At 36.8% G+C, this 26,462-nt stretch overlaps 2 protein-coding genes across 3 annotated transcripts in view; one reads left to right on the forward strand and one right to left on the reverse strand.

Annotated features, from left to right (window-relative positions):
- Positions 1-51: 51 nt before the first annotated feature.
- ANGPTL5 (angiopoietin like 5) lies at positions 52-25,908 on the reverse strand. Its single transcript, XM_050758272.1, has 9 exons — positions 25,205-25,908; positions 17,192-17,377; positions 16,500-16,644; positions 15,140-15,243; positions 14,209-14,302; positions 12,022-12,122; positions 9,801-9,921; positions 4,260-4,445; positions 52-985 (listed from the first exon to the last, which is right to left on the reverse strand). The coding sequence occupies exons 2-9, from the start codon at positions 17,285-17,287 to the stop codon at positions 666-668; spliced, it is 1,167 nt and encodes a 388-aa protein (XP_050614229.1). The 5' UTR covers positions 17,288-17,377; positions 25,205-25,908; the 3' UTR covers positions 52-665.
- The window catches only part of CEP126 (centrosomal protein 126), a 78,981-nt gene continuing 76,697 nt past the window's right edge, over positions 24,179-26,462 (forward strand). The window contains exon 1 of one of the 2 annotated variants that reach the window (XM_050758255.1): positions 24,179-24,581. In XM_050758255.1, the coding sequence (XP_050614212.1) occupies positions 24,454-24,581 (128 nt within the window). In that variant the 5' untranslated portion in view covers positions 24,179-24,453. The remainder of the gene's footprint in view (positions 24,582-26,462) is intronic. The other variant, XM_050758257.1, reaches the window with a different exon arrangement.

Genomic DNA, 26,462 nt, shown 5'->3' on the forward strand with positions numbered 1-26,462 from the left:
CTGCTGGTTTAAAAAGAGTTCAGATAAAGACGTATTTTAGAATGCAACTGATCAGGATATAAAAGTACAGTATATTTATTACAAACATTAACAAAATAATTAACCATGATTAGATATGAAAACAAGAAAAATTATTTGGGCAGCAAACTCTTACCACTTTTAAAATGGTATGGCATCACCTAGAAATAGTAAAGTTTTAAAATCATGTGTAGTTTATATATTAATCTGCATAAAAGTTACTTATTGTAACTGTCTTCAGTAGAAATTATCTGTAGATTATATAATCATATAAAGTAAATATAAAAATAAGTAAAATACTCTCTTCAATTTTCCTAACAACATATTATGGTTTAGAAATGCTTCAAAGAAAAGGCAAAATCCTTTAAAAGCACTCTAAATTTTAGGAAGACAAGTTGTAATTCACTTGAAACAAATTTCATTGTATATTGTTAACATAGTCAGAAGTAAAAAAATACAATGAGGCATGTTTTCTTTTACAGAATACTACAAAATTGAAGTTTTCTAATTAAACTCATAATATCTAAATGCTATCTACAGTTAAATTTTGCCTAATATGTTTGAAAGACTAAAACGATAAACTTTTAAAAATCTTTAATATATTATCACAAATCACTGTAGAACTTGCATTACAATGTTAAATGAGATTATTTAAAATATGGATTGTACATTCTTCTAATTTTCATTGAAACAGATTTAATCTTGACAGGTGAGTTGTTTTTGGTCCATGTGCCCCACTGAATTCCAGTTGCAAGCAATTTTCCAGGGAAGTGATGAATGCCATTTAGATTTGCTAGACCGCACTGGTTAAACCACCAGCCGGTCTTGTTATGGAGGTGACTGCAGCTCTTCACAGACTGACCATTGAGCAGGCATGCAGGGCGACACCCATCATTATCAACATCTGATGTGCTAAAAGGCATTGCATTTTGATTATCTTCTTTTTTGAGGCCTCGGAATGCATCACCTGGGAAAAAAAATTCAATGATTGAATTTAAAGGAAATTTCTATTATTTTAATTAATCATTACCAGCATATTAGGCAAGAGCATCATATCTGGAAATAAGGTTTAAATGATTTTTCTACTGTTTATCATGTTAAAATTCTCCTACTCGAAGATTCAACATGCCACAATCTGGTGATGAGTTCCTCAACACGACAGGCATCTTTAAATGAATATTTCATATACAAGTCACAGTCCAAAATGGAAGTTTTGCTGTGTAGACAAAACCAGATATTTAGGCCAAAAATTACAGCATACAGAGCTGTCATAATTTGGACAGACCAATATGATAATTGATAATTTAGGAATAGAAAATAATTTACACAGGGTAGGTTTTCATACCACTACCATTGACATCACTTTAGCTAGAGAAACTTTTATCTTTAAGAAATGTAGATTTACAATTTAAAAAGTTGGGGAGTTTTCTGGGGATTTTTTCTGTGTATTATACAGAATACCAAATGCCCTCAAGAAAAATTCAGGTGTACGTTTGAGGTGTACCTTTTCCTCATGGCTCTTCACATGATTTATGGACCAACTGAATAGTAGTTAAGACAAAACCATTTTTAAAGGGCTTCTACTGAACATTGTTTTATTTTGTTTTGTTTTGTTTTTGAGACAGAGTTTTGCTCTTGTCCCCCAGTCTGGAGTGCAATTGCATGATCTTGGCTCACTGCAACCTTCACCTCCCGGGTTCAAGCGATTCTCCTGCCTCAGCCTACAGTGTAGCTGGGATTATAGGCACAAGCCACCACACTCAGCTAATTTTTTGTGTTTTTAGTAGAGACAGGGTTTCACCATGTTGGCCAGGTTGGTGTTGAACTCCTTTCCTCAAGTGATCCACCCGCCTCGGCCTCCCAAAGTGCTAGGATTACAGGTGCGAGCCACTGCTTCCGGCCTGAACATTGTGTGTATGGCATCTCTCGTATTTACAATATCCCTTCAATGATTAAGTATCCTGTCCAAGATGACCCAGTTAACTCAGTGGTAGAAGCAGGAGTCATATTTTGTTTCATAAAATTCCATAAAGTTAAAGATTCTAAGTAAACCCATAATACCTACATTTCACCTATATGTAAACTTTGGTTAATGTTTGAAACACTAATTAAAAAAGAAGTCATATAAAATCTGTGGAGAAACCAAGCTCTATGTTTGTTTCATTATTTCTGAATGTTTGGCATCTCTTGAGATAAATCTTTTGAAAGAGCCTGGAGAACTTCATTAGCAGTGCTGGTGATTCTGCTGATTATTAAAGTCTCTGACTCTGCACTTCATGGGGAACAAAACACACATATTGTAGGTATTTTCAGAGACGATATAATCTTCAACACCCACACAGTGTAATACCTTTCCAAATCCAGTGAGAGAGAACACCCATGGAGCATTGCCTAAACAATGTGATCATTCCACGGATACTCTCCCTAGATAAAGTCCGACCACCAGAAGGACCATACAGCACATAAGCTCAATAGATTTTATTTAATTCATTTAAAATATATATGCATAAGTATATTTCCTTAAAAATAGCCTATTAAAATATACCCATCATGTTTTCTGCGAGAGTATGGTTGGAGAACATAACGCTTTTGTTTTCTGTAAGAATCTAGATAAATTTATCTCAAGTCTTATAATCAGGAATAGTTGTGATTCTCATGGAACAAGTCTACTGCTCAAATATTCAAATTCATATTTCTGTTTTTGCTCCAAGCTCAAAGCCAAATTTGTTATCTGCCTCTACCACACACCTGATTACATTTAACCCACTGGTTGTATCTGTATTTCTATCATTACATCCTGCTGACACCTTTTTCTTTTATTCTTCTGATTCCATTATGTGATCGACAGTTGAAAGTTACTTAACAACCTTGTTGGGAAAATGTAGAGTACATTATGGCAAAGTTTGAGAGTTTTGTAAGGAAAATACTTTTGTCATTATCAATGTTATCCTTTAATTAGATCCTAGTCATCTTTCAGAGAACCCCCACATAAACTTTTCCTAATGTAATATATTCCATCTTTAGATAGTTCTTTACACTTTTAGAGAGGAAGCATTGAAAATCATATATTGTAACTTTTTAAACTTTTCCCTATAGATCATGATTTGAATGTCGGACTTTCACCTAACATCCCAGTGTAAACCCCTCAGGTATCATAGATTCCAACCATGTCAGACAGCTCTCTGTGTCCTATAATTTTCCTCCCTCTATGCCTTAACTCAAACTGCTCTGCTTATCAGCCTTCATTTGCCAAAAGCCTATCCATTCTTCCAAGACTAGATCAGTGGTTCTCAACGGCAAGTACGCCAACATATCCATCTGGCTTAAAATAACTGAATCAGATTCTACAGGAATATGTACTTTTAAAAAGCTTCCCAGGTTGAATCTAACATTAAAAGCTCGTTGAAAATTGCTTTTCTATGAATATTCTTTGGGTGCAATCAACTGGAATAATTCTCACCCTCTTTCTGACCCCAAAAGTCCTATCAGTATTCTATATTTCCAGGGTTACTTATCTTCTCCTTTATACTGGGATCAGTTCAAGAGCTGGGGACATATATCATTTATTTTTTGATTTCTAACACTAAATATACATAATGAACAAGCACCACAAACAGCAACAAGGGAGTTGAATTTAGTACTTTTTAATTCAAATGCCTTTAAATTGTCAGCATTAAAATGCAAGTTTAACATCAAGTATTTTGAAGTTCTAACAAATTAAATTTATTTGGAAATGAGCAGATGCATCAAAGTATAATGAAAAGAACACTAAACTAGTTTTTCTGTCAGCCTGGATTCTTGCCTTGGCTCAGGTGACATTATCTGGGAATCTTGGGCAAGTCACTTTATCACTCAGGTTTTTTCACCTGTAAAGTGAGAAGACTAGAGATCGTCTTTAACAGTCTGTCACTTCTAAATGTCAGCCTCTCTGAACATGAAAATGAAAATACCTTCACACCCTCCTCCACAGGCCCTCTATCCAAAGAATTAACTGAAATTACATAAAGCAAATTGTTTTAGAGACTATAAAGCACTTCAGAAGCATGAGGTGGTACAATGATCATAAGGTGGTACAATGATCATAACCAAGTTTCAAAACTCAAGACTTGGCCAGCTTTCTTATTCCTAATCTATTCTGTTATCAGTTAGGTGTAAGACAAATGCATTATTTTTATCTTTGCTTAATAATGAGTCAGTTATAATTTAGATTTGGATAATTTTAGGAATAAAAAAAAACTTACCAGCATTTCCTGAATACCGTCCTAAGTGCATTTTAAAAAATCTTGTTTCATCCTCTAGCCAAAAATTATCATATGATGCATAAGCAAGTGTGTCATCTTCAGATTCCAAAGACACATACAGCATAAAACTGGTATTTTTCTGATTTACTATATAAAAAATCTTTTTTAGTCCTAGCCAAAATTCTCCTGTAAAAAAAAATGCTTTGTTTTAATATATTTTAATACAAATTAGAATAATGCTTTATTCTTGAATGTTTGGTCTTGTTTAGCATTTCCAAAAATTCTGAGATGGCTCACATAAGTAATTACAGGCACTGGATGGCCTAGCTCAAATTATCAGTGCTTACCTACTTTATAAAACAAACAAAATGCCTACTTCTACCTCACCAGACTTGAGAAAATCAGACCCTTTTTCTATCTCTCAAATTAAGTAAAATTTGGGGAGAGGAAACAATAATGATCTCCCCAAATTTTATCTCCCAAAATTAACTTAGTCTTCATTTAAAGACTAAAATAAAAAGTCAACTTTTACCTTAAGGCATTTCAACATAAAACCAATTGAAATATTATGGCAGGTAACAAAATGTTATTAACCAGTAAATGTAGAAGGTTTAACCTCCAAATCAGCAGCTCCTAAAGAAACATTTCCTAAAAACGCTCAGTCGAAATTATTTTTTGCTGCCTTGTAATACTTTCTTAACAGACACTTCTTTGTTACAATGCATCTAGTTAATTTCCTATGCCTTGAACATCATGTAATAACATTGGAATATCCCTGGGTTTAGGATCAATATTTCCAAGACGATTCCAGATTCAGGATGAAATATAAACTCCCCAGCTCAGACTGCATACTTCTTGCATACATATCCTAGCCAATGGCTTTCTACCTCTCCCTACCCACGTGGCATAGCCCAAATGTGGATACCTCTACTCTGAGATATATGCCTCTACTTGAATCATAAAATTATTAAAGAAAATAAGGGTCCAGTCAAAACAAACTTCAGAGCCAGAGGATGACGTGACAGCATTCAAACTCTTAAAATTATAGCTAAGATATTAAGTCTTTCTTCAGAGCTCACGGGCATGGACATTTTAGCAACACACTTACAAATGAAAAGTAAGGAGAGAAATTGGGCCCAATAAGATAGCTCCATAGGGGTCCACTGAGTCTCACACAGTGTATAACACTTCAGTTTAAGTGCCCCTGCCATCTTTTCCCAGTAGCCCACCCTCAAATTTAAGACTTAAAAATGCATTTTCTGTAATCCCAAATTAATTAATTAATTAATTTTTGTTTCCTTTTTTTTTTTTTTGTGAGAAAGTCTCACTTTGTCACCCAGGCTAGGGTGCAGTAGTGCAATCTGGGCTCACTGCAACTTCCGCCTCCCCCCAGTTCAACAGATTCTCATGCCTCAGCCTCCCAAGTAGCTGGGATTATAGAGGTGTGCACCACCACCCCCAGCTAATTCTTGTATTTATTTTTTATTATACTTAAGTTCTGGGATACATGTGCAGAATGTGCAGGTTTGTTACATAGATATACTTGTGTTATGGTGATTTGCTGCACCCCTGAACTCATTATCTACATTAGGTATTTCTCACAATGCTATCCCTCCTCTAGCCCCCTACCCCCCAACAGGCCCCGGTGTGTGATGTTCCCCTCCCTGTGTCCATGTGTTCTCATTGTTCAACTCCCACTTATGAGTGAGAACATGTGTTTTGTTTTCTGTTCCTGTGTTAGTTTGCTGAGAATGATGGTTTCCAGCTTCATCCATGTCCCTGCAAAGGACATGAATTCATTCTTTTTATGGCTGTATAGTATTCCATGGTGTATATGTGCCACATTTTCCTTATCCATTTTATCATTGAAGGGCATTTGGGTTGGTGCCAAGCCTTTGCTGTTGTGAATGGTGCTGCAATACACATACGTGTGCATGTGTCTTTACAGTAGATTTATAATTCTTTGGGTATATACCCAGTAATGGGATTGCTAGGTCAAATGGTATTTCTAGTTCTAGATCCTTGAGGAATCCCCACACTGTCTTCAACAATGGTTGAACTAATTTACACTACCATCAACAGTGTAAAAGCATTCCTATTTCTCCATATCCTCTCCAGCATCTGTTGTTTCCTGACTTTTTACTTATCACCATTCTAACTGGCATGAGATGGTATCTGATTGTGTTTTTGATTTGCATTTCTCTAATGACCAGTGATGACAAGCTTTTTTTCGTATGTGGTTGGCCGTTTAAATGTTGTCTTTTGAAAAGTGTCTGTTCATATTCTTTGCCCACTTTTTGACGGGGTTATTTGTTTTTCCCTTGTAAATTTGTTTAAGTTATTTGTAGATTCTGGATATTAGCCCTTTGCCAGAAGCTTAGATTGCAAAAATTTTCTCCCATTCTGTAGGTTGCCTATTCACTTTGATGATAATTTCTTTTGCTGTCCAGGAGCTCTTTAGTTTAATTAGATCCTATTTGTCAATTTTGGCTTTTGTTGAAATTGCTTTTGGTATTTCAGTCATGAAGTCTTTGCCCATGCCTATGTCATGAATGGTATTGCCTGGGTTTTCTTCTAGGGTTTTTATGATTTTAAGTCTTACATTTAAATCTTTAATGCATCTTGAATTAATTTTTGCATAAGGTAAAAGGAAGGGGTCCAGTTTCAGTTTTCTGCATATGGCTAGCCAGTTTTCCCAGCACCATTTATTAAATAGGGAATCCTTTCCCCATTGCTTGTTTTTGTAAGTTTTGTCAAAGACCAGATGGTTGTAGATTTGTGGTGTTATTTCTGAGGCCTCTGTTCTATTCCATTGGTCTATATATGTGTTTTGGTTCCAGTACCAAGCTGCTTTGGTTACTGTAGCCTTGTAGTATAGTTTGAAGTCAGGTAGCATGATGTCTCCAGCTTTGTTCTTTTTGCTTAGGATTGTCTTGGCTATACAGGCTCCTTTTTGGTTCCATATGAAATTTAAAGTAGTTTTTTCTAACTATGTGAAGAAAGTCAATGGTAGCTTGATGGGAATAGCATCGAATCTATAAACGGTTACTTTGGGCAGGCCAGGTACAGTGGCTCACGTCTGTAATCCCAGCACTTTGGGAGGCTGAGGTGGGTGGATCACTTGAGGTCAGAAGTTCAAGACCAGCCTGATCAACATGGTGAAATCCCGTCTCTATTAAATATACAAAAATTAGCCAGGTGTGGTGGCAGGCACCTGTAATCCCAGCTACTCAGGAGGCTGAGGCAGGAGAATCTCTTGAATCCGGGAGGCAGAGGTTGCAGTGAGCCGAGATCACACCATTACGCTCCAGCCTGGGCAACAAGAGTGAAACTTCGTCTCAAAAAAAAATTACTTTGGGCAGTATGGCCATTTTCATGATATTGATTCCTCCTATCCATGAGCATGGCATATTTTTCCATTTGTCTGTGTCCTCTCTTATTTCCTTGAGCAGTGGTTTGTAGTTCTTGAAGAGGTCCTTCACATCCCTTGAAAGTTGGATTCCTAGGTATTGTATTCTCTTTGTAGCAATTGTGAATGGGAGTTCACTCATGATTTGACTCTCTGTTATTGGTGTATAGGAATGCTTGTGATTTTTGCACATTGATGTTGTATCCTGAGACTTTGCTGAAGTTACTTATCAGTTTAAGAAGCTTTGGGACTGAGACGATGGGGTTTTCAAAATATACAATCATGTCATCTGCAAACAGAGACAATTTGACTTCCTCTTTTCCTAATTGAATATCCTTTATTTCTTTCTCCTGCCTGATTGCCCTGGCCAGAACTTCCAATATTATGTTGAATAGGAGTGGTGAGAGGGCATCCTTGTCTTATGCTGGTTTCCAAAGGGAATGCTTCCAGCTTTTGCCCATTCAATATGATACTGGCTGTGGATTTGTCACAAATAGCTCTTATTATTTTGAGTTACATTCTATCAATACCTATTTTATTGAGAGTTTTTAACATGAAGGGGTGTTGAATTTTATCAAAGGGCTTTTCTGCATTTATTGAGATAATCATGTGGTTGTTGTCATTGATTCTGTTTATATGGTGGATTATGTTTATTGATTTGCATGTGTTGAACCAGCCTTGCATCCCAGGGATGAAGCCCACTTGATCATGGTGGATAAGCTTTTTAATGTGCTGCTGGATTCAGTTTGCCAGTATTTTATTTAGGATTTTCACATCGATGTTCATCAGGGACATTGGCCTGAAATTTTCTTTTTTTGTTGTGTCTCTGCCAGGTTTTGGTGTCAGGATGATGCTGACCTCATAAAAACAGTTAGGGAGGATTCCCTCTTTTACTATTGCTTGGAACCATTTCAGAAACAATGGCACCAGCTCTTATTTGTACCTCTAGTAAAATTTGGCTGTGAATCCGTCTTTTGTATTTTTATAGAGACATGGTTTCAACATGTTGGCCAGCCTGGTTTCGAACTCCTGGCCTCAAGCAATCCACCTGTCTCAGACTCCCAAAGTGCTGGGGCTACAGGCATGAGCCACCAGGCCCAGCCCCAAATTTGTTTTCAAAATACACCAGTACAAAGCAGTCTCAGTTTGAATGCACTATACCTGCCTGAAGAACTGGTCAGTCAAAACTCATATTCTTTCCCCATAGAAATAAACTTGAAGTAAGGAAGATGGCAATTCAAAGCCTGTATATGGATCTATAACTACCTAATTCAAGAAGAAGCATCAGCGGAAAAATCAGAAGTAATGCTGAGAAAATGCAAATATATTCACTATACTCCATAGCATGGCAGTTACCTGGGTATAAGCCAAATGGCTTCTAAAATCACTGGCATTCAGTAGCATTTTTAGCACTAGGACTAACACCATTACTTACCAAATCCTTGGATGACATTATTATGAGAGATTAAAGATTTAAAATTATAAAAACAGTAACTGTTAAAATAGCATAAAAATTAGCAAACTCACTGGCAGAAGTTCCAACTAATGTAAAATTCTGCAGAGTTCAGAAATATTGGTGTTTCTGTTTACCAGCAAAAGTGATGCTGCCATGTGGCAATAATGTAAACAGATTTTTACATTCACCTGGGGTTATAATTTTCAAATTTTGAACATAAAGATGTTTACTGACATTTTAATAATATGATCAGTTTAAATAATTTGAATTTGCACAGACACCTCAATTCGCCATTTCACTGGCTTGTATTGATACTACATACATCTCAAGAATTTTAAGATCTAGGACAATGCTGCCATTCAGTTTTTCATTCTGCAAACAGTTGGTGAGCACCTGCCAGAATCTGCTGGGTACACAGTAGATACTTAATACATATGCAATCTAGAATTTTCACTCAAATCACATTTCACCAGATATCTACAAATAAAAATTTCCAGATCTCAACTGAAGACCTACTTATTTTAAATAATCTGGCATATGAAAAGAGGGTGATTTAAGTCATATTTTGATATTTGCAAGCATTTGCTATTTTTACTGAAGATCTGACCAATAGAGATTCTATAGATATAATACCAAAAAGAGTAAAAAATGTAGAGTAGAAATACAAAAAATTAACCTAAAAGGTCTCCAAATCCATCCAGATAATCACACCACAACCTTTGGAAATCAATTATCCCATCAATCCTTTTCTGTATCACAGTCCATCCACCTCCTCTGTAATCCATGTCACACATTACCTAAAACAAGCACAGGGAAGCACAAAATAATACACTATTATTTTCATTATTTGATAATATAACATTCATGCTTCACCCTTAGGCCTAGAAAAAGAGACGATACTGCCACTGAGTTTTCAATGCAATCATATGCCATTAATTCATTCAGATTTTTTTATATCTCTAGAAATAATGCTGTTTATTATAAAACAAACCTGTAATTAACCTAAATAATGCTGTTTATTATAAAACAAATTTGTAATTAACTTAATCACAGTCCCTATAACAATCATTTTTAAAAATATGTATTTGCAGCTTTTTTTTTCTTTCTTTCTTTTTTTTTTTTTTTTTTTTTTTTTTTTTGAGACGGAGTCTCCCTCTGTCACCCAGGCTGGAGAGGAGTGGCGCGATCCGGCTCACTGCAAGCTCCGCCTCCCGGGTTCACGCAATTCTCCTGCCTCAGCCTCCTACGTAGCTGGGACTACAGGCGCCCGCCAGCACACCGGGCTAATTTTTTGTATTTTCTAGTAGAAACGGGGTTTCAACTGTGTTAGCTGGGATGGTCTGGGTCTCCTGACCTCGTGATCCGCCCGCCTCGGCCTCCTAAAGTGCTGAGATTACAGGCGTGAGCCACTGCGCCTGGCCGTATTTGCAGGAGCATTTTAAGGTTATGCTGTTATTACTCAACTTTACAAATATTCTTCAGTTTGTATAACAGTATTGCTCTGATGTGGCAGAGCAATGTATTTCTCTATAAACTTTTGAATTAAAACACTGGTGTGTGTGAGAGTGTGTGTGTGTGTGTGTGTGTGTGTGTGTGTGAGAGAGAGAGAGAGAGAGAAATGTGTTCAGGTGCTTGTCTTTGCTCTTTTCTCCCACAAGCCTGGAAGGCCTGTGTTCAGACTGGCATTTTCAGAGAAAGGCATGATCTGTGCCCACTCAGCAGGTGCTCATACACACATCTGTTGATGCTGTGTAAAAGCTCCTAAAAGAACCTCTGTAGGGGACGCATAGAAGCAATCTAGGGAAGAAATCAGAGCAAAATTCTCCCTCAGAAACTTCCCGCATAGAGACAGAGAAAAGGCAGTGTGGGGGAAGTTAAGGCACCAGCACTTTCCCACAGAAGAGGTGATTATGCATCCCACTCTTCACAAAATTAGAAGCCTTCCTTTTCCACGTCTGTTCAGATCTAGTTTTGAATCTGTAGGTGAAGTCACTTAGGTAATTTTAAAATTATTTCCCACCTAATTTCCAATTTTTTGACATCTTGTCAATAGATTTCAAATAAAATAATGGTAGTAACTCTAAGAAGAGAAACCAGTAGTACCTACTTAGAAAAAAAGTGACTTTATTATCCAATAAAGGTTATCAATAAGGTATAAGTATCATAAACTGTCTTCTGCACAAAGAAGTGCCCAGGAAAAAATATATATAATATATATAATTGTATGTGTGTGTGTGTGTGTGTGTGTGTATATATATATATATATACACACACAAATATATTCCATCAATATGCATAGTCTCTGGTAGAAATTTCTACTAGATATCCTTGCAGAGAACTACTAAGAATAGACATAAGAGTAATTTATCAATTTCAGAATGAATCAGCTTTTCAGTCTGCCTTGCACTCCACTGAAAGGTTTTTTAATTTTTAATTTCTCATACAATCACATAAAATCATCTATCATCAAAAGAAATTATAAACATATACAGGAAGAGAAGTCAAAAGTATTTTTAGTAAGCTCCAAGGCAAAGCACACCATTATTTTCCAATATCCACAGGCTAATTAAAGCAAGCAAGTATTATATTGCATAGTTCTGCCTGCTATAGTTCTGCCTATTATGAGGATAATATAAGCTTTCGCATCAGATGGATTTACTTTAAAGAGTATAACCATGGAAACTCAAATAGAAAAGTGAAAGACAGAATCTAGCTCTTTTATTAATTCATGTTTTGGGCATTAGAATTCTAAAATACCAAAATTTTGAAACTAGAACTTTACCTAATTTATTTAAAATTTTTCAAAGAAAAATTAAATATTAAAACAATTTAAATTTTAACATAAATTAAATTGGTTGGATGTTTATCTTAGCCCACGTAATATGGGAAAACTTTACCTCAAATGGGTAGCTAGATCCTTCTGGGTGAATTATGTATAAACCGCTCGGTGTTTTGGTGACAGAACCAATGGTATCCTTAATATCAGTGCAATCTAAACCTAGAAAAGCAAAATTATTTAATTGGGATATTTTCAAGTGTACATTTAAGGTAATCATTTTACTATAGAGAATTGATAGTGCTATTATTATCATAATTTTCATTAATAATATTATTTTAACTCCTGCAAAATGAAAAATGGTCACAATTTTAGAAATAAGAAGAAAATATAAAGGATTAAAGAATTTATGCGGCAAGAAGCCTTCACTTATAATATCACTGTTAGTGATTTGTTTCCTATACTGTTTAAAAGTTTCATTTGGGATCAACACTTATTAAACATATTTTATAATTATACATTCTCTTTCCCAATAAATAATGCCCTTTCAGAAATTTAAGTTTATCTTAGAGGATGTAATGTTTAAAGGAAGTCTACATAAACGGGGAGGAGAACACCGAAAGGAATAAGCAAATTAACCACTATAGACACATCTTTCAGTATTCCATTCCCAACTTCAGAGACTGAGGTGTTTGGGACCACTAATACCAGTAGCCAAAGGAAGAAAGGGGAAATCACTTTCTTAACCAAGAAATTATGCCTGATGTTAGAGCCTACTCTGTTTACAACAGAATTATAGCCCCCCATAATCACCTTCTCCAGAGCACTCATCTCTAAGGGATTGTAAACATGTGTATGTGGATATGGATATTACATTTTCTGGAAGATACTCTACTCTGTAGCATCTTTTATAAATGAAACAAATTCAACCCTTAGAGTGTCCATTATCCAAATGCCCGTCTTAACATCCTAGTTCTACCCCTAACACTTTACTTCATTGTGTTATCCTAACCATTTACATAGTAAGGTATTACACAAAGCCCTTACCATAGTGCCCAGCACATCCAAATAATGAAGAAAATGCCATCTACAAAAAAGTTAGCTATAAAAAGTCATTTGCTTTCCCCTTCATCTCTAGGAGACATAGATTTGTTGTTGCCTGTGTCCTTAATTGTTAAGAGATATTCTTATAATGACTCTATGCTCAGAGACATGATAGAAGTTCACGCTGAAGGACTGATCTGGGTTGGAGTATCTGCTTTATCGTTACCTTTCAAATTAATGTGAACAGATTATTTCTATTTTTCCGGGCTAGATATTTCTTATCTGATGATGATGATCATAGCAAGCCCTTATATTGCTCTCCCTATGATTTGGGCAATTTTTTTTTCCTTGTGATAAACATTTGATTCGGGCAATATTTTAAGAGACTTTCCTGTATTTATTCATTTAATCCTCACATCAACTATAAGAGATAGGTACTATCAGTTTACTGATGAGAAAACATATCAAGAGAGCAGCAGGTCAGAAATTTGAAACCAAGGATTCTGACATCAGATTCCATGCTCCTGACTACCACACCATACGTGCTTTGGGGCAGTTATGAGATATAATAAAATAATTTTACTAACAAAATAACATGAGAAAGTGCCTGTCTTCCTACCTATCACATAGAAGATTTTCAGGCACTGTTTATTCTCTTCTTTTTCGAAGAAGAACATAAAGATCATGTTCTAGGCACTCAATAATATTTATTTGTTTAAACATTTGGGGATAAATTCATATTTATAAGATTTATAGGGTATTTTTCCTAGAAGTCCAAGTCTTTAGGAATTAATATGCTGTATTTTAGTATAAAAAGTGCTAACTTTCAGTTTATTCTTGTCTTACATTTCTTTTTCCTTTCAAATTTTATGCCCCAATTTTAAACATTTCAAACATGTCAGAAACATTTTTTACAGGTGGGAGGAACTTTGAAGCTTTCTTTTCTTCTATCTGAAGATGAATTATTAATAAGATGTAAACCAGGAGCCCAGAACAATGCTACAGAAAACAATGTTATTTTCAACAGCTTCAGGATATCTTTATACAGCCATGGCTTTCACATGGTTGAAAAAGTATCCCATTTTAAGAAAGTACCACATTGTCTGTGGTGAAATTTGTTTAATGGCAGGTATTAGCCCTCCAGTCTGTTAGAGAACGGTGAGCTGCAGTTTTTAAACAAAACTTTTAAATGGATCGACCTGTCCAGGAAAATTTTAAGCAATAAAAGACAAACATGTAAAGGCTGAAATACCAAAGTTCTCACCATGTGACTGAACTGGTCTGTGAGGAAAAGGATCCAGTTGTTTTCTAAAAACTTCTGTAGTCAAAAGGAGAACTCTATTCATGAGCTCGTTAACCTAAACACATGCATATACATTCAAGTAAATTTATATTTGAAGAAATTGCCATCTTTAAGCCTCTCATAAACCCAGCTCTGAAATACATAACGGTGTCCATTTCTCTAGATTGATTTCGTACTGCTTTAACTAAGAATAAAGACAAAGCTAAATAGTAGACATTGAATTTCGTAGTATCTACCTCCTTAACATCGATTTTATCTGCCCCTATTTCTGCATTTGGCTGCTCTTGCACATCTGTCTTTCATACCTTGTCCAAATCATTGCTGTAGTTTCTTACCTCCTCTCTTGGCTCTTCCTCAAGTCACTGGCCACACAAGTTGATCAGACTGTGGCATTTCCTTGCTTAAACACTACAGTGGCTCTTTGGTGTGGTACGATTTCGTTCTTGCCTATTCCTATAGTCAGTTTTCCTTAAATACTCAGCCTCACCAGCCACTCCACCCTGCATCAACTCCAGGAAGTTTCCCCAGAATGGAATGTCCTCTTCGCCTTACCCAACCTGTATGATTTTTAAAACATTTATTCATCCTTTATGACTGTTCACAGACTTTCTCCTCTGGGAAACTTTTTTGTATCTGAGAGTTCTCTTTTGTGCCATTCTAACAACCACATTTTTGTCAATACATTTTAATGCTCCACTAGACTGTATACCCCTTGAATAGTTCAATTGTTTTACTGCTTTTTGTTTGCCTAAAGTTTACTATGGTGCCTCTAACATAGTATGTGCTAAATAGATGTCTGAACATGAAAGCATTATAAAAAAAGATTATACCTCCAGCTAATTATACATCAACGTGCACATGCAATAAAAACACAATACTAAAACATCTATACCTGATTAGACAAATAATCCAAGGAAGTTTGTTGCTCATCCATCATACTCCTTAGTAGTTTTTTGGTACTTCTTGTGTAGGAAACAATAGAATTTTGCAAATTTCCTTAACCATAATAAAAAGTGGCTGTTAAGTATTATATTGTTATAGAAAACAATCACAGTGAAAAAGAGTGAATTTTACCTGATTTTGGATGTGTATGTTAGCTCAATACTATCTCAATTTATCTTAATACTCAGAATTACATATTTTAGTTAGTATATATTTTGTTTAACCCAGGATTAACCCCAGAAATGATTGTGTCAATACTTATTAATGAAACTATGCTTCCTACTAATATAGATTATCTAGAATAATTAATTTGTTATAATTAAGAGACAGTGTTCTGATTATAAATTCTCACTTTATAAGATGAGATATATAGAGGCAGGAGGTATAGGAGCCATCAATTCTTACTGTATAAGAAAGTTAATGGTAACAATTTTATACCAGGCAAGTTAATTTTTAAAAGTACATCTTGGTTTTAATTTTTCTATTAATACTATATTTATATAATTAAATTGCTAGCACATACATATACATACACATAATAAATCTTAGTCAAAGGTTTTGGTTATTTGGTTTCTGACTAAACATTTACCATGCATTTTCCTTTTAAAAATATTTTTATCTTAGGAGAAAATTTCTTATAGTGAAGTTGTGATAACAGTACAAATAACTTTTTTACTAACGCCTTTGAGACCATGTTGCCATAATGTACCATCTTGCCATTTCAGTGTGTATTTCTTACACCAAAGACATTTCTAATAACACAACCATCAAAATTAGGAAATAAACATTGACTATCTATATTTCTCAGACCCTATGTGAGTTTTACCCAAGATAGCAATAATGATGCCCCCTATAACAAAAGGGCCACACATTATTACATATGTTATTCTTTAAAAATTTATTTTCCAAGTTTCTTTCCACCAGCAGTAGGATCGCATTAATAAATCTTGATAGTTTTAATTCTACCTCACTCAGCTTCCTCTCTCTTTTTTATTTTCAGTCTCTCACTTTCTATTAGCTTTTTCCTGAATTTAGCCATCTGTCTTAATAGGCCTAAAGCTGCACTCATTGGTTTGAGAAGCCTGAGACCCTTTTGTTACACACAGAATTAGCTACATAGAAAAAGGATCCATTCATTTACCAAATATTTATTAAGCACCTATCATGGGCCAAACAATAAAGCTTCTAGCCTAGGATGATCAGGATGTATAGAAAATGACCCAGACAAAAGCTAAAGTATACTTTTCAATGTCTAGCCTAAAAATAATGAATCATATACCCTTATTATTGTGTTTATTTTTAATACTTACTACACATGAAATGTTTTTCTTCTCGTGTAATTTTAGTTTTAACATCACATGATTCCTCACAGTCTTCCTTACAAACAGTATCATTACTTTTACTTTCATCTTTTGCATTAGATACATCTTCTACAATGTTAACTACTGAAGAGTCCTTTATATTAAAAAAAATAGAAATAAGAAAAAATACATTAAACATGTTATATGACATAATACATAATAAGACTATAAGGAAAAGCTTAGATTTCAGGAAAGACAAGGCTGATCATCAGAGAAAAATATAAGCTATTTAATCCAAACTTCCACAAATAAACCTGATGAGTAAATAAAATCTAATGGACCAATTTCTTAATATCCTAGGTAGTCACTCACAGGATAATATTTGAAATATGAAAGTTTGTGGAACAGCTTTTTTTAAGCAATGTGATTTTTTATTACCTATCAGATATTTCTTGAAAAGTTGTGGGCTAGTTTTTAATCTAGGCCTGAAATGTCTTTAAAATTTTTTCATAAGATATTTGTTGAGTCAATCTTCAGTTTATAGCTTCCTCAGTTTAAAAACAGTAACATTACAGCAATTTTTCAACATTTCTAAATAAATGTTTTAATTGTTCCATAAATTATATTTGGTAGTTATGATTAATCTTTTCAAAATTCTAATCATGCTTTCCTAGCTAATATAATATTGCTAAAATTCTTACCGTAGAATGATGTACACAGTTACCTTGTACAGCTTCTCCACAAATAAAAATACATACATTTACAAATAAGAGTGAGACTTGGAATGGAGACATCATATTTTTCTTGGATAGATGAACACTTCTTCAAATATCAGTCAGCTCTCTGTGGAAAGAACTACAGAGCATAGAGTCTTCAGTTAAAAACCTCTGGAAAGCGTACAACAAAAACCGAAGCCAATACTTACTAGTTTCCATGCCCTGGTTTGAAACAACACCCTTCATATGAAAAACAAAGTAGCCTCTAGAGATCCTGACATTTTAAGTTGTACAATTCCTTTTTTATCACTTCATGTCTGTATTATATATCCAAGTTTTTGCAATATAGGCAACAAATAGATAAATAAATAAATAAATAAATGACGGGGATAAATAAAGCATGAATTTATAAATTCATCTAATTTTTGTGAGTCAGCCTTTTCTTGCCTTGGAAAAAAAAAATGCATTTGATAAGCTATACAGCAATACTTGCAAACTGCTTGCAAAAAAATAGGAAATAGAAATGACTGAGGGAGTGGTAAAAATATTACCTTGAAACTATTTCTATAAAATGCTAAGTAGAAATTTGATCAAGGTGGACATCCAGAGCAGATAATTCAGACTTAAAATACACTTTTAAAATGCCAAATTTCAAGGCCGGGCACAGTGGCTCACGCCTGTAATCCCAGCACTTTGGGAGGCCGAGGCAGGTGGATCATCTGAGGTCAGGAGTTCAAGACCAGCCTGGCCAACATAGCGAAACCCTGTCTCTACTTATGTCTCAAAAAATATATATATATACAAAAATTAGCCGGACGTTGTGGTGGACGCCTGTAATCGCAGCTACTTGGGAGGCTGAGGCAGGGAGAATCGCTTGAACCTGGGAGGCGGAGGTTGCAGTGAGCCAAGATCGCACCACTGCACTCCAGACTGGGCGAAAGAGTGAGACTCCATCTCAGAAAAAAAAACCCAAATTTCAAGACTGTAATTAATCTGTAATTAGCTGTAATCTAATTACAACTATTTTGTCAAAACTGTAAAAATTCTGAACATCAGAGAAATAATGTTGTTGAAAATGACCACTCTTTGAAGGTTGATAGATCAATGTCTTCAAATTTTCTCTTTCAATGTCTCCTTCCCTTCATTCTACACACATGCCTAAGTCTTCATTATTCTAAAATTAAGAGGCAAAGCAAAACTTTCCTGCATCTTGCTTCTGGTTCAAGATATGATTTTCTCCATCTCTTTTCCTAAACTGAGAACTGTCATAGTTTTTATGGTACTAGTACAATGACTGATACACAAGAGGCACTCAAATACTTTCTGAATGAAGAAACAGCTTAAAATAATTATCTGTTCTCTGACTTTCCTTCCTCACCACCTACTATTTAAACCCAAACAATCTTATCTCTTATTCGTGGCAATCACTTTCTCAGAGTTTCTCCAGTGAGACAGTGTGAGATGGTTGGGAGTGCCGGCTCCAAGACCAGATTGCCTAATTTAAAGACTAGTTTCAACCTTCCCTTACCGTGGAATCTTGGACAAAGTTACTAATATTGCCACAGCTCAGTTACCTCCTTTGTATTATGGAAATTGTTGTATGAATTAAAAGATTAATATATGTAACATTGAGGACAATATTGATGACTTTTATAATTTATATTAATAGACAAATACACATATTGTAATCTTAAATTTCAAGTTGAAGTCTTACAAAACTGAAGTGAAAATGGCAGAACTTCAGCAAAAGTTGGCAGAACTTTAAATCAGCCAGATGTTAAAATTCTTTGTTCTTTCACATCTTGCCCAGAGACCAATTCAGGAAATTCTTATTTGAGCAAGAAAATACTTCAGCAGAAGATGGAAAAATATATATATATATAGCCTCAGCCAAGACAAAAGTGAAAGCACAAAAAATTGTCCGTCACAGCTGCCACATGGTTATAATACTTGTTAAATTAAATAAGCGGGAGGCCATTGCCTGAGGCTGTCTCTGTACTTTGAGTTCCTCTGTAGCAAACTGCAGCCTGACTTAGGAGTATATTTTTTGTAACAAATAGCGGAGTTTCAGCCAATCATAGGCAGCCAACTAATCAGAGTGTACCCAAATGAGATAAACATCTAGATGTAGTCAATCACATGATTTCTCTACTTTGTTTTTGTGTCCTATAAATAAAAGCTTGCTGCTCATGCTGCTGGGTGGAGCTCTCTGAACTTCTTCTTGTTCTGGGTGCTGCCCAATTCATAAATCATTCTTTGCTCAAATAAATTCTGTTTAATTTCTGTTCTAAAGATATTAAAAATAATATTCAGGCTGGGTGCGGTGGCTCATGCCTGTAATCCCAGCACTTTGGGAGGCCGAGGCAGGCAGATTACTTGAGGTCGGGAGTTTGAAACCAGCCTGACCAACATGGAGAAACACCGTCTCTACTGAAAATACAAAGTTAGCTGGGCGTGGTGTCGCATGCCTGTAATCCCAGCTACTCGGGAGCCTGAGGTAAGAGAATCGCTTGAACCCGGGAGGTAGAGGTTATGCTAAGCCAATATCGTGCCATTGCACTCCAGCCTGGGCAACAAGAGCAAAACTCCATCTCAAAAAAAGAAAAATATATATATATGTGTGTGTGTATATATATGTGTGTGTGTGTATTCAAATTCAAATTAAATAAGTTATGTGAATATGCTTTATAACCATAAAGTGGTTATTATTAGTTTCCTTTGTAAATAAAACATCAACAATTTATGAGACCACATTAATGAAACTGCAAGTCTAATAGACATCTCACATTTAACAGGTTTAAAGCCTAACTCATATTCCTTATTCCACCCATACCGAATCTTTCCCATCTTAGTAATGGTAATACACTTTATTCAATTGTTTGAGCCAAAAATCTGAGAGTCACATTTGACTTTTTTCCTCTCGCTTACTGCAGCCATTCACCAACACATCTTATTGGCTCAAGGTTCAAACTGTAAACATTTCTCGCCACCTCCACTGCTACCATCCTAGTGCAAGTCTGCTGTCTCTGATAATCTTTGAACTGTCCTCATTGTTTCTGGTCTTATCTCCTATACTCTGATTTGCCCCACAACAACTAGAGGGTCTCTTTAAAGGTTAAACAAAATTGTGTTACTCTTCTAATCAAAACTCTCCAATGGATTTCCCTGCATTGAAAGTTGGATTTTACATTAAGTCCTTGCATACAACACAAGTCACCACTAAATCTGGGCCATGTACCTCTCCAATCTCATCTGTTAGCACACTTCCCTTATGATATGGTTTGGATCCACGTCCCTGCCCAAATCTTTTTTTTTTTTTTTTTTTTTTTTTGAGACGGAGTCTCGCTCTGTCACCCAGGCTGGAATCCAATTGCACAGTCTCAGCTCACTGCAACCTCTGCCTCCCAGGTTCAAGCGATTCTCCTTCCTCAACCTCCCAAGTAGCAGAGATTACAGGCCCCCATCACCACGCCCAGTTAATTTTTATGTTTTTAGTAGAGATGGAGTTTCACCGTGTTGGCCTGGCTGGTCTCAAACTCCTGACTTCGGGTGATCCACCCGCCGTGGCCTCCCGAAGTGCTGGGATTACAAACGTGAGCCAGGCCTCCCCACCCAAATTTTATGTCGAACTGTAATCCCCAATGTTGGAGGTAGGGCCTAATGGAAGGTGATTGGATCATTGGGGCAGATTTCCCCACTGATGCTGTTCTCACGATAGTAAGTGATTTCTCGTGAGATCTGGTCATTTTCAAAGTGTGTGGCACCTCCCCTCTCTCTTTCAGTCCTGCTCCTGCCATGTAAGATGCCTGCTCCCACTTTTCCGTCTACCGTGAGTAAAAAGCTCACTAAAGCCTCCCCATAAGCGGATGTTGCCATGCTTTCTGTACAGCCTGCAGAACCATGAGCCAATTAAACCTCTTTCTTTATAAATTACTGAATCTCAGGTGTTTCTTTATAGCAGTGCAAGAACTGCCTAATACACCCTACCTCACTCTGTTCCAGCCACAGTGGTCTTGTACTGTTCTTTGAGCACAACAGTATGATTCTGTCCTCACAGCCTTTTGTACTCACAGACCGCTGTGCCCTTATTCTTCATCCAGATATTTGAATGGCAACCTCTTTCCTTCATTCAGACCTCTGTCCTAATTTCCCTTCCTTTGGGGCCTTTCCTGAGCACTCCCTCACAGATAGAACTGACATTGGTCTCTATCTCCCTCCCCTATCCCACTTTCCACGTAGCACTTTTCACTACCCTAACATGTTCTAGTGGGGAAGAAAAATAAATATAAGCTTCATGAACATAAGAACTTTGAAGTTTTATTCACTGTATCCCTAGCATCTAGAAAGTGCTTGGCACATAGTAGGTGCTCAATATATATATTTCCTTAACAAAAGAAGGAATTGTTTTATGGTTTTGAAGTGTGAAAGAATATAACATTATATTTAATTCAGATGCCCCTTCTGATAAAAATACAGAGATTTTAGGGTAATATTCTTCTTTACTGCTTGAATCACAATTGCCTTTCCTGTCAAGAAATTAAGTTTGTAAAATCCTCAAATTTTTTATTATCCAAATATCTAATCCTAAAGCCTTTTCCATAAATAACATTGACAAAAAAGTCATGACAAAATCAAGAATCATGATGTACAGAGCCCCTCGGGCCCTGCCTTTCTATAAGAATCTAGGATTCTACAACTAAAATAGAATGTGGAAAACCCACTTAACATTTTGAAGAAATAAAGAAAGAATTTAAAGGTAAAAAAAAAAAAAAACCTATGATAAAAAAAAAAAAAAACTGGCAGCAGGGCGTGGTGGCTCACGCCTGTAATCCCAGCACTTTGGGAGGCCGAGGCGGGTGGATCACCTGAGGTCAGGAATTTGAGACCAGCATGGCTAACCTGGTGAAACCCCGTCTCTACTAAAAATATGAAAATTAGCTGGGCGTGGTGGCGGGCGCCTGTAATCCCAGCTACTCAGGAGGCTGAGGCAGGAGAATCACTTGAACCCGAGAGGCGGAGGTTGCAGTGAGCTGAGATTGCACCACTGTACTCCAGCCTGGGCAACAGAGCGAGACTCTGTCTCAAAAAAGAAAAGAAAAGAAAACTGGCAACATTGTTTGAAATTTATTTTCTTCTTGGTCGTTACCATAAAACAATATTTGAATGAAGAATAATTATATAAGTCTAAACTGAAATAAAATCCTAAGCCCCCACTGACCAAATAGACCCCCTCTTGGCCAAGGGGACCCTGGGAAAACCTTAAAACATTTTTTGGTTTCATGTTTGTTCAATACACATGCATCAGAACTACTTTCATAAATAATCATAACTCCTCCTGTATCCTATAAATTATGTATGTTTAGCCAACTTTTTCAGCATAAATCTCCTGTCTCAACCTCCCCTACTTCAAAGTACCTGCCTCTCTAGGCTTCAGCTAGAAGCACACTTTCCAGCTTGTGGGATGGCCCTCCTTTCAGGCTGTAACCCTTTCCTCTCCTTTCCAGATTCATAAATCACGTGTTTTTTTAAGTTAACATAAGAAAGGATTTGTAGGCAATTGAAAAACCAAATTATGCTTCTTAGTGCTTATTGCAAGCCACAAAGCAGTGAGATGCCTAGGAGTTACGAGATTGCAAACTAATAATATAGCAAAAGCTGGACTTTTGGAAGGCTAACCATGCCTAAATACTCCAAATAGCAACCCTAATATACTCATATTCATCTGTACTTTGCACTGCCCTACTTTGCTCAGATCAGCCAAGGGGAGACAAACTTGTGATGATAGCAGTGGGAATAGAATCAAGGCCATTGCCTGTGGCCAGGCCAATTAAAAACTTGCCAAGATAGCCAAGTGTCCAATTGTATCCATTTAGCTTTTCGTGTCAGAATTGTGTATTTTATCCTGTTGGTATACTTCTGAAGGAGACTTCATGTGTTTTGTGTCTTAAATCTAAACTGGATTTGTTGTGGCACTTTAAAATCTGTCCCCAGTGTACATTCCAATTTCAGTCATTACAACCAAGTTTGCAAAGATTGTTTTAAATAATTTCAACTGGAAAAGTTTACTATTTGAACTCTTAAAATGAACAAATTAATTCACAAAGGCAGAGACATTTGAATGGTGGGTGAATAATCTTTATTTGGTCTGTACATTCGGCTTCCAATCTGGGAATTTTTCCAAGAAAACACTGACTGAAATACAGTCAGAATATTTATGTGCATTTACATTAGGCTCCAACAATAAGATTGAGCCTTTTTCAAAATTTTCACTTGCATAGCCAATGAACTAGTGGCTCAAAAATCCATTTAATTTTCCATACTTCCCAAAACCATGTCAATGCAATGATCTCTTTTGGCATATCATCCCAAGAGATTGCTAGTTTTGCTGTGATGGTCCATTTCCAGAATCTGGCAGCAAGGCAAGAACCATTAGGAGGCTTTGAAATGTAGACCTTATAAGTAGGGCAAAGGCAAGGAAGACGACTGCAGAGGGAATGCCAGAAGCATTACCGAGTGGATGAGAGAATGCAGGGAAGGAAAATTTCCACTTCACAAAGACATTTTAAAGAGACGGTGTTTGGGGATAGCGATGCCACAGAAAGACTCACAACTCAAAATCTCATAACAGGATTCAGTACTTTAACAAATTCAACTCCAAATTGTCCCCCAGACAATCACTGCAGAATCCTCCCGGTGGCAATTGCCTGTATCTGAGGATTTTACATCTGTCTTTCGTCACTGTCAGTACTGCCACAAACACACTCTCATAAAAAGGGAGGTAGAACTGCATCAGGCTCTAAAACACCACCCAGCTCACCCCTCGCTCAGCAACGCGGGTCGCTAGGGATGCCTGGGTTGCCACCAGCGGCTCGAAGAGGGCGGGGCTGCCGGAGCCTGCGATTGGCTGCTTCGTGCATATCGTCCCGTCCCGCCCCGCCCTGTAGCTCCTCCCAGGTTTCCGTTGTCAAGGACGCGGCGTCGGTTGTTATCAAGATGGCGGCTGCGGAGTTGCTGCCGCCCCCTCTGCTATTGCCCGGCGAGGTCGCCGCTGCCTCAGCTGCCATCTGCACTAAAGGCACAAGTGCCGCTGCGCGGGAGCTAGGGCTGTCGCGGCCGACCTTTCGGAGCCCGTGACGCGGGGCCTGAGAGACGGAGTATAGGGAGGGGCCGAGCAGGAGGAGGAGGAAGCCAGAGCTGCCATGAGGGAGGCGCTGGGGGCGAACAGAGAGGCGGCGCTGAAGTGAAGGATGCTGGCTGGGAGGCCCGGAGCCCGGAGCGCGGTCGGGGAACTGGGCACTGAATCATCGGACAACCTCGACAGAGCCCCCCTCGACCCTCGGGAGAGCGGCGGGCATCACCGACCTGGCGCTTACCTGTATCCTTCCCATTCTGTGGCTGCCAGGGTAGCGATGTTGAAAACGGGGCCCATCTTTTTTCCAATTAGATTCCCATTACCTTTGACGCAGGGTGATCAAAACTAGCGAGTCATCTTAGTGCAGATATTTGCTTTAGCAACTCTCGTGGCTCACGTTAGACCTGAAATTATACCATTTTATCTAGTTCTGTGGCTGCTTCCTCCACATCACCCTGTTATCCTACTCCCATTCTTCAACTTTGTAACATTTTTGTGAATTTTGAAACGCATCAACTGCGTATTCTGTGGGGATTATTTTTTACCTTCTAGAATTATGCCATTATGTTCTTCACTTATATATTAACTACTTCCTGATTTATCATTACTACTTGGAGAGAGAAATTACACAAATAAGTAAAATGTTTTGCTATCCCGAAGAGTCCGTTTTAACAGTTATCCTAACACAGCCCTAAATCCATTTACCAGAGCTGCTTAAGGCTACACCGTTTGGTAAGTTGTTTTGTTTTCCATCTCTGCCAGTCTGTTGTCAGAGCAACAGAAGAGAGGAAATGAGAAACAGGGGACCTGGACGCTTCACGATCTGGATTATCTCTGACTTTTCTCGAAGAGTTGGTTAAGCCAACCTTTGATGTTGCTGTTGGTTGCATTGTAGAAAATGGAAAAAGGAGAAGTATTTTGTTATCAAAATCTGTAAATCACGTTTATTCCTTTAGAGACTGTTGTGATGATTAGGATTTAACCTTTGTGTTCCCAAAGGACTTGGTTGACAATGATGGTGTTGTGTAATCATCTTCATTCTTGTCAGAGATGAGTGTCTTCTCTTTGCAAGTTAACCCTGTTTTCTTATCCTCCTTGTCTCCAACTTCTAGGATGTTCTTTGTACTCTGTTACAATTTTAGCAGCAAGTCAACAATGTGTATTGAGTGCCTGCTCTTTGGCTGACTCTGTTCTAGGTTCTAGGGATACAAATCTAGTGAGGAAGACAAATGTGTGTAGAGTTTCACTAAAAATAAAACATCTCTCCTCCGATCATGCTTTCTCCAACCTTCCATCCCTTCAGTCTTTTCTTTCTTTGGGCAAGTTCTCAAAATGGTAGCTTGCAACAGCAGCTTCTAGTTCCTCTCATCTATTCATTATTAACCCCATTCAGTTTGGCTTTTGCCCTTGCTGCTCCCCAAAATTGCCCTCTTAAAGATGTACTCTGAAATGAACACAATCATTTTCTGTATGGATTTAATTCTGGCCTCTTGACATTATATGTTCTTGGACACAACTGCTATTACACTGACCCTGATTTATCTCTAAATCAGAAAATAGGGAAGTATTGTAAATGGCTCACTGAGAGTGTTTTTCTATTATTTTCATTAATAAAATGGTTGTAGACCTCAGTTTTTAAAAATTATGTGGTATAAATTTTGACACAAATGCCAAAGAAAATATTCATAAATAGAATCCAGCAATACTTTGAATGAATATGACCAAATAGACTCTATTCCAGAATTCAAATGACATTTCCTATAAATACAACACTAAAAAAATCCTTAAAAGCTAAATATATAGTTAAAATTAGGCAAGTTATAAATGAACATTTTAATAGATGACCAATAGACTTTGATAAAATCCAACAACGTGTGTGTGTGTGTGTGTGTGTGTGTGTGTGTGTGTGTGTGTGCTGGTTTATATATATTTTTGCTAGTTTGTGTATATATATATGTTTAGATAATATATATTTAAATTAGAACAGAGGAATTATTTTTGAACATAAGATTATAACACTAAATCAAGAATATTATGTTTACTTGTTGGAAAAACACTAAAGCACCTTTTATATAAGTTTAATTAGAATATTCTTTGTGTCTGTGTTTTCCATTGGATACCTGG

Source organism: Macaca thibetana, chromosome 14 (genome assembly GCF_024542745.1).
Source record: "Macaca thibetana thibetana isolate TM-01 chromosome 14, ASM2454274v1, whole genome shotgun sequence".
NCBI classification, from domain to species: domain Eukaryota; kingdom Metazoa; phylum Chordata; class Mammalia; order Primates; family Cercopithecidae; genus Macaca; species Macaca thibetana.